This window comes from Hippopotamus amphibius, chromosome 3, assembly GCF_030028045.1.
Source record: "Hippopotamus amphibius kiboko isolate mHipAmp2 chromosome 3, mHipAmp2.hap2, whole genome shotgun sequence".
NCBI classification, from domain to species: domain Eukaryota; kingdom Metazoa; phylum Chordata; class Mammalia; order Artiodactyla; family Hippopotamidae; genus Hippopotamus; species Hippopotamus amphibius.
Genome location: NC_080188.1, coordinates 111,735,409 through 111,744,235, shown reverse-complemented (window position 1 = coordinate 111,744,235; position 8,827 = coordinate 111,735,409). Strand labels below are relative to the sequence as shown.

The window sequence follows — 8,827 nt, the reverse complement described above, 5'->3', positions numbered from 1 at the left end:
TTTTGCCATTAGAAACCCCAAGTCCTGGAGACGGATCCTATTTACAAAACTACACTAATACATATTCTGTAATTGACGTGCCATCCACCGGAGCCCCTTCAAAAAAGTCTGTTGCCAGAATCGACCAAACTGGAACAAAATCTGTCTTCTCACAGAGTGGAAACAGTCAAGAGGTAACTCCAGTTTTTGTTGCACAAACACAAAGTTCTGGCCCACAAACAAGTACAACACCTCAGGTATTGAGCCCCACTATCACATCTCCCCCAAATGCACTGTCTCGAAGAAGTTCACGACTTTTTACTAGTGACAGCTCTACAACCAAGGAGAATAGCAAAAAAATTAAAAATGAAGTTTCCACCTAAAATCCCAAACAGAAAAACAAAAAGTAAAACTAATAAAGGAGGAATAACTCAACCTAACATAAATGATAGCCTGGAAATAACAAAATTAGACTCTTCACTCATTTCAGAAGGGAAAATCTCCACAATCACACCTCAGATCCAGGCATTTAATCTACAGAAAGCAGCAGCAGGTTTGATGAGCCTTTTTCGTGAAATGGGGAAAGGTTCTTTAGCTTTGTGTTCATACAACTGCAAAGAAGCTATAAATATCTTGAGCCACCTACCTTCTCACCACTGCAATATTGGTTGGGTACTGTGCCAAATTGGAAGAGCCTATTTTGAACTTTCAGAGTACATGCAAGCTGAAAGAATATTCTCAGAGGTTAGAAGAATTGAGAATTACAGAGTCGAAGGCATGGAAATCTACTCTACAACACTTTGGCATCTTCAAAAGGATGTTGCTCTTTCAGTTCTTTCAAAAAACTTAACAGACATGGATAAAAATTCACCAGAGGCCTGGTGTGCTGAGGGAACTGTTTCAGTTTGCAACGGGAACATGATATTGCAATTAAATTCTTCCAGAGAGCTATCCAGATTGATCCAAATTATGCTTATGCCTATACACTACTAGGGCATGAGTTTGTGTTAACTGAAGAATTAGACAAACCATTAGCTTGTTTTCGAAATGCTATCAGAGTCAATCCTAGACATTATAATGCATGGTATGGTTTAGGAATGATTTATTACAAGCAAGAAAAATTCAGCCTTGCAGAAATGCATTTCCGGAAAGCACTTGACATCAATCCTCAAAGTTCAGTTTTGCTTTGCCACATTGGAGTAGTTCAGCATGCACTGAAAAAATCTGAGAAGGCTTTGGATACCCTAAACAAAGCCATTGTTATTGATCCTAAGAACCCTCTATGCAAATTTCACAGAGCCTCGGTTTTATTTGCAAATGAAAAATATAAGTCTGCTTTACAAGAACTTGAAGAATTGAAACAAATTATTCCCAAAGAATCCCTCGTTTACTTCTTAATAGGAAAGGTTTACAAGAAGTTAGGTCAAATGCCCCTCACCCTGATGAATTTCTCTTGGGCTATGGATTTAGATCCTAAAGGAGCCAATAACCAGATTAAAGAGGCAATTGATAAGTGCTACCTTCCAGATGATGAGGAGCCAATAACCCAAGAAGAACAGATCATGGGAACAGATGAATCCCAGGAGAGCAGCATGACAGATGCAGATGACACACAACTTCATGCAGCTGAAACTGATGAATTTTAATTTCTGGAAATCAGACTTTTGCAACTAGATGTGTGACTAGTGATGACATGTTTCTTGTCCTTCCATATACTGAGTCTTCACTGTTGAGCCAGCAGTGTCATCATCCACCATTTATACCCTGAGTGTGCCACTTTCATTGGACCCTGACTGTACACAGAATGAAAGGCAGTGCAATATTTAGCTGCTAACAAGACTGGCTCTTTCACCAGTATCAATGACAATTTGAGGGTAGGGTGGGAAACTTTCTTTTCTTTTTTTGATTCTTTAACCACTCTTTGCTGGAAAGCTATCATGGAAGGAAGAGTTATGTTTTATCTTGAAGGAACCATTAGATATGGAAAATAGCGATGAACCAGAATCTCTTGGTCGTTTTTCCAAAAATTTGTTTTTACTTGGTTCTGTTCCTGTTAAACAGAGTGACTGACCTTCATTTCTAGGTTCTTCAAGAATGGTGTTAACAAGTGCCAGGTGGAACAATAAAAGACATTGCCTATAACAGAGTAACTTGATTGCCAAGGAATGTAAATTATCTTAAACTTGCAAGTGTCTCCCGTAAACAAATGTAATGGGCATATTGGAACTCATGTGTAGGAATCAACATCCCTCCATACAGTGTACACGTGTTCTTGGCAAGAATACTTTAATGTCTAACCAAGAATTTTAATATTTTTATCTTGCTTCGGAGTGTTGATTATTGTTGTCTTGGTATTACAAACTTTAACATTGGTCTTTACCACATTGCCTCTTCTCTTTGAGCTCTGTGGGATAACATTTTAACATTCAGAGATGGTAGAAGGGATACCCACTGAAAAGCCAAAACAAGGCTCTTAATAACCATTAAGTTCACCAGAAGAATCAAAATGAGAATACTAAATGGAAAGACTTTAAGAGATCATGATAGTGAAAGCCTTAATGCAATCAGAATCCTACCATAACCTTGAATCTATATTTGTTCAAGTCAGTTTCCTTTTGACTTTTCTAAGTGTTTAAGCAGGGTGCAAGAATGTGCAGCTACCTTTGGTTGAGGTCATTTCCATTCTTTTCAGCTCTCTGCTTCAGATTATTTTCAGCAGTGTGAGTAACCAAAACATTTACTGAGAGTGATTGGGTTTAGGATATTAGAAACTTTTAGCTGCAAAAAAAAAAAAAAACAAAAACAAAAAACCCCTGCTCTTACAAAGGAGATGAGTTCTCTCTTGAGTTTGTCATAATATAGGTTGATGTCTTTGGGGAAAGACCACAATTTTAAAGATCTAATTATGCAAATAAAAAGGGAATTATTGGAATTTCACAGTAACTGAAAAAAAAAAATAGAACAGAACTACCTACAAGTAGTGCTGATGAGAATGTAATTGATACAATCAGTTTATAAAACCATTTGTCAGTATCAGTTTAAGTAGAACATATGTATACCCTATAAACCAGCAATTCTACCCAGAATTCTAACTAGCAGAAATGCATGCATGTGTACATACAGAGATAGGTGCAAGAATACATTTTGTAATAGCCACAACTGGAAGCATTTGAAATATATCTCAAAAATAGGAAGAATATATAAATTTAGGTATAGTCATACAACGGATATTATACAGCAGGGGTGATAAAAAAACAAAAAAACAAAAAACAAAAAACAAAAAAAAAACTATTGCTATATTCATTACATTCAACAACATGACTGAAAATCACTGCTATAGACTGAATGTGGGTGTCCCACCAAAATTCACATGTTGCAACCTAATTGCCAATGTGATGGTATTTAGATGTGGGGGCTTAGGGGCAGTGATTAAGTCATGAGGGCTTTGCTTTGTCCTTGTGAACAGGTTAAGTGCCCTCAAAAAAGAGCCCAGAGAGCTCCCTTGCATCTTCTGTCACGTGAGGACACAGAAACAACACAGCCATCTATGAACCAGGAAGAGGGCTCCCATCAGAACCCAACCTGGTCTTAGACTTCCAGCTTCCAGAACTGTGAGAAGTAAATTTCAGTTGTTTATAAGTCACCCATTTATGGTTTTTTCATTATAGCAGTCCAAACAAACTAAAACAATCATCAGAATAATATTCAGACATCAGCATAGTGTTCACTAAAAAGGTATACATGAAAGAATGTGTACAGTTTCATTCCAGTTATATAAAATTCAGAAACAGACACAAGATATTAATAGTGTTAAAACTGAGGATACAGCTAACTTGAGGGACAGTGACTGAGAAAATAAATGAGGAGCATATCTGATTTAGAGGTTTGGTCTTACATGTTTACTTTATAAAAAATCATCAAGCTAAAAGCGTACAGCTTTACGCACATTTTGTATGTGTGTATTAAACTTCATTATAAAGAATGAAGTAACAGGCATTACTTGTTTGAAAAACATTATAAAGGTTACTTAGGATTGATAAAAACAATACTAGTCTTCAAACAAGTAATGCCTGATTCCAATATTAAAGCATCCTGTTTGTCTATAGAACACAGGGTATATTAGTTTGCTAGGGATGCCATAACAAAGTACCACAGACTAGGTGGCTTGAGCAAGAGAGATTTATTTCCTCCCAGTATAGAGGCTGGAAACTCAAGATCAAAGTGTCAGTAGGGTTGGTTGCATTCTGAAGCCTCCGTCTGGCTTATACATGGCCATTATCCCCCATGTCTGTACATGGTCTTTCATCTGTGCATTTCTGTGTCCTGATCTTCTGTCATCTTGGGCTAAGACCCACTCATATGAACTCATGACACTTTAATTTCCACTTTAGAGACTGTATCTCCAAAGTTAGTCATATTCTGAAGTACTGGGAGTCAAGATTTTGATATATGAATTTTAAAGGTACATGATTCAGCCCATTACACAAAGTGAAGTGCTAACATAATTGTGACATAAACTTATGACAATGGTGTGGAGGAAACTGCATGAAATTTGATTGAGCTAATATTATGGCAAACACTATGTAGCAAGAGCATCCATGGCAGATGTCAAAATTACAGTGTGGATTCCCAATGTACAAAGAAAAAAATTGAGACTGAGCTTAAGGAGGAAAAACACTAGACAGTGGTTGAGTCCCAGATTAAATCTGCATTGTACCAGTTGTTATTTCTCCAGAGAAGCATTTAGTGGAAAAAACTACTTAATGAGGAAGTTACTTCATCTTCACCTATTTGTGCAATCTCTTAGGGAAATGATATCAGCCTACAAATAATATAAATGTTGCCTGCATCATTCAGCAGAAGAGCCAGTGATAGGCTTTGTAAAGATGGCCCTTCCCCCATAGGTAGGTATATTTCTTTATTCTTCATTTATTCATAATCATCAAAACTCTACTTACTTTGTGCAATCATGTGCATTACCAAAATTAGCCTCATGATTTATAAATAACTAGATGGAAAGAGGAAATGCCAATTTTCAGAAAAGTGTGGACCTTTAGTATTTTAGGTACTGTTAGTTGAAAAATTCATTAAGTCCTGAAGATGGATGATAATTAAATCAAAACATATTGAAAGGTATTCTCTAGGATCCTTCATTTAATGACCAAAAGCTAACATTCACTGAGGTCTAGCCATGTGTTAGAAACTGTTGACTTAAAAAAAGGAACAATGTGGGAGTTGCGAGTTGAGTTTATTTGGGGCAAAATGAGGACTGCAGCCCTGGAGGCAGCATCCCAGATAGCTCTGAGAGACTGTTCCAAAGAGGCAGGGTGGAAGATTAGTATATATGTATTCTTGGTAAAGGAGGAGTACATGCAATCAAATGCATTTTATTGTAGGGGGTTTCTGCTAGTCATGAGGAGGAGCAGGTGTCACCCTGTAGGGATTTAATGCTTTTCTAGATATGAAGAGATGCAAGGGTTGAGCTCATAAAATCATCTCCTGAAAATATCTAACTAACTAAAGACCTGTTCCACCCATCCTCCAAAGCATAGAGTGCCTCATTCCTGGTCTCCACCCTGAATTCCCTTCAGGGGATGTGGAAGGTCAGTAGCTACAGCAGCACAAAGTGATTTAATTCTTGTACGATGTCAAGTTCCAATTTATAGTTGACAGATGGCAAGTTCCAATTTATAGTTGACAGGATCCCTTAATGGTCACAAATTCAACCATGTTTTGGGAAACATTTTATGACCATTTCATCCCATGGTGCTAGGAAGGCTCACTCCTAGGTCTGATGAAGTTTTCACCGATAGGCCACTCGATGTGCCAGTACCAGGCTAGGTCTTTGTAATAAAAGTCAAAGTTCTCTGGACCACCTGTATTCCTAAGTTGTTATGGTCCATGAAAAATTACCTCTTGTTGCATCTTCCCATATCTAGAGTTACACTATTACAATCATTGATCACATACAGAACTATATATTTGATCAACTTCTTCAAGTCACCTAGTCATCATTATTTCTGTTGGCAGTTCAGTCACACATTTGGTAATACAAGAAACAATAATCTTGTGAAACAGGCAAACTACAATATAGTTAATAACATTAATAGAGTTATAAGTAAATATTTAACCCAAGAGCTTCCCAAGCCAAACCAGTTTTTGAAGAGGTCAAGACTTGGGAAGGTCTCTTAAGGCAAAAATCTTATTTTTCATATGCTTCATTAAATGTGTTACATTAGAGGATTCATCAGGTATGAAAACACAGCATTCAGTTTGAATTATGGCACAGGTGCCTCCCTGAGATGAAAGGATGTGGGGGGCCTTGAGGTTTTATAGCACCACTTTTCTCTTCACAGCTCAGAATTCTATAGGCTAATAGCCTGGTTATTATCACCTAAGGCCTTTAGAGTGAATTTTGTTAAGGCTTTGATATGGCTAGATATAGCAAAAATGGCTGCTAATGGTCATACCAGCAGAATACAAATCTCTTGATCCATCAGCTCTTGCCAATGTTCTCTAATTTGTTACATATATGACTGTGAGTCCATGGGAATCCTAGGGTATATCTTTCTACCCAACCCAGTGGAAGCCAAGGCCATAAATTAGTACCACAAATCCAATGAGTTCCATTATTTGCAACCCAGTGAATCTCTGGTCATCTGATTCAGTCAGTTCCATACAAATCACTGTCTCTAAAGGTAACAACATGTAGGCATTGTTCATAAGGCACCCAACCTAATTTCCTAATGTTACTGGGCTGATCATCCTTAGTATGATTTAATTGTTCCCAACATAGAGGTGTTTTTAAACTTCAATGATCATAACCTGGTGTTAACCACATAAATCCATCCCATAATTGTGGGAAATTTCCCTTTAATAGTTGAGAGGTAACAGTTTTTGTTTGAGACTTAGCCATCATTCTGATTGAACCTGAGTGACCTTAAAAGAAAATTTGAATTTACGGCCAGGGTCAGAGCAGGTATTATCAATTAGCCAGGTGAGGGGATCTCCTGAACAGGACTATATTTTTTTTATCTTTCTCTAGAGTAAATTTTCTAAGGGCAATCCAGTTAGAGCTCATTTGGAGGGGAGAAAACATTATAAATGCTCATACGAGTCAGGTCCAGCATCTTGGGCTAAAGCTTTCTACTTCTGATGTTGGCTTCTTCTCGCCCTGGTGTGAGTGTAGTTTCTCCTCTGATAAGTGTCCGTCCATCTAGATTGCAGATTGTCCTTTAAATTATGTCCATTTTAGTGTGCATAATTCCCTGGTTGCAGGTTGTGGGGCATCTGGTTTTCACCCAAAGATAGATTACTGAGGTAAGCTTCAGAAACAAACTTAGAGTGTCCTTTTAAAAACTCAGTTGGGGTGGAGAAAAGATGGCGGCGAAGTAGAGAGACGTGGAGTGCATGCCTCTCCACAGATGCATTGGGAATGCATGGAAGGACACAGTCATTCCCACAGAGAACCAGCTGAACACCAGCAGATGGCCTCGGACACCAGAAAGGGCTGCGGGGAGCCTGACATAGCCGGTAGGGAGGCATCTATGAGGGCTCAAAGAGGGTGAAGCGGCGGAGCTGTGGCAGACGGGAGGGAGTGAGAAACATACGGAGGGTCCGCAGCGCAGCTCAGCGTTCCCGGACCGAGACATCGATCTGTGGCTGAACGGAGGGTCCAGGAGCAGGAGCGTGGGAACTGGAGAGCTGGTTCAGGGTGAGAAACATTGTTGCCAGTAGGGTGACGGACCGAGAGGACAGGAGGGAGGAGGTCCATGGAGAGGAGTGCCCGTCCCTGAGAGCTGCCCGGCCATGATGGCAGCTGGAGGCTGCAGGCTCACGGGCGGGGGGGAGGAGCCGCGTGCGTAGCCTCTCCCTCTCTTTCCGTGCCTCTGCAACAGGCAGTGGAGAGACATCCGTGGGCCACCTAAGGCGCTCAGGGATAACAAGCACCCTCAGGCACTCGGGTGGGGCTAGATTAAAACCCCTTGCAACACCAGCAGCAGGGAGGCTGCTGAGAGAAAAAAAAAAAAAAAAAAACAACAACAACAGCATCAAAAAGAAAAAAAACCCGAGAGAGGCCCAACTCTAAGACTTTCTGTTTACGCCTGAGCCACCAGAGCCCTCTGCAACAGGCACCTCCAAGCCTGACTGAAACAACAGTGCGCCACTGCTCACTCACTCCCAGGAGAAGGAGCCACTACTGTACCCTCTCCCTCTCCACACATTGATGCTTACAGACGAACAATAAAGGAACTTCTGCTGGTCACAGAATAACGCAAAAAGAACCCAAGGCAAGGAGAAGGACACACAGCTGAGACGCTAAGGAAACAGAAATAGTAGTATCAATTCCTATTGAACTGGTCCATTCTGGGATCAGTTCTGGATTTTTTTTTTTTTTCTTTCTCTCTTTCTCTCTTTTTTTTTTTTTTTTTTTTGATTTATTAAATATGATCTTAGCCCTAAGGGATCTACAAGTTTTATAACTTAATTTTTTAATGATATTTTTTATTCTTTTTTTTTTTTTTTTTGCCTTTTTATATATTTCTATATCTAGCTAAGTTTTTGGTAGTACGGACAAAATATCTCTCATACTTTCCTTTTATCCCTATCTTTTATACATTTCTATTCCTTTCTTTTTATTTGCATATTTCCAGCCACATTATGCTCTTCTGTTCCCCTTTCTTCCAGCCTTTTTAAGTTTATTTTATCTTAACATACTTATAAGCAACACTATTGGTCTGCTCAGACTCCTTGCTCTATTCTCCAGATGATGCACTGCCTTGGTATTTAATATTAGGCTTTTGTCTTTATCATAGTTCTTAGTACAGTTGTCTAATTACATTCTGAG

At 39.1% G+C, this 8,827-nt stretch overlaps 1 protein-coding gene across 1 annotated transcript; it reads left to right on the top strand.

Moving 5' to 3' along the window:
• On the top strand, positions 1-1,857 carry LOC130849302 (cell division cycle protein 27 homolog). The gene is given in 2 exon segments (XM_057728099.1): positions 1-865; positions 868-1,857. Coding segments are annotated over 2 exon segments (1,356 nt in total). The 5' UTR covers positions 1-267; the 3' UTR covers positions 1,626-1,857.
• The last annotated feature ends 6,970 nt before the right edge of the window (positions 1,858-8,827 follow it).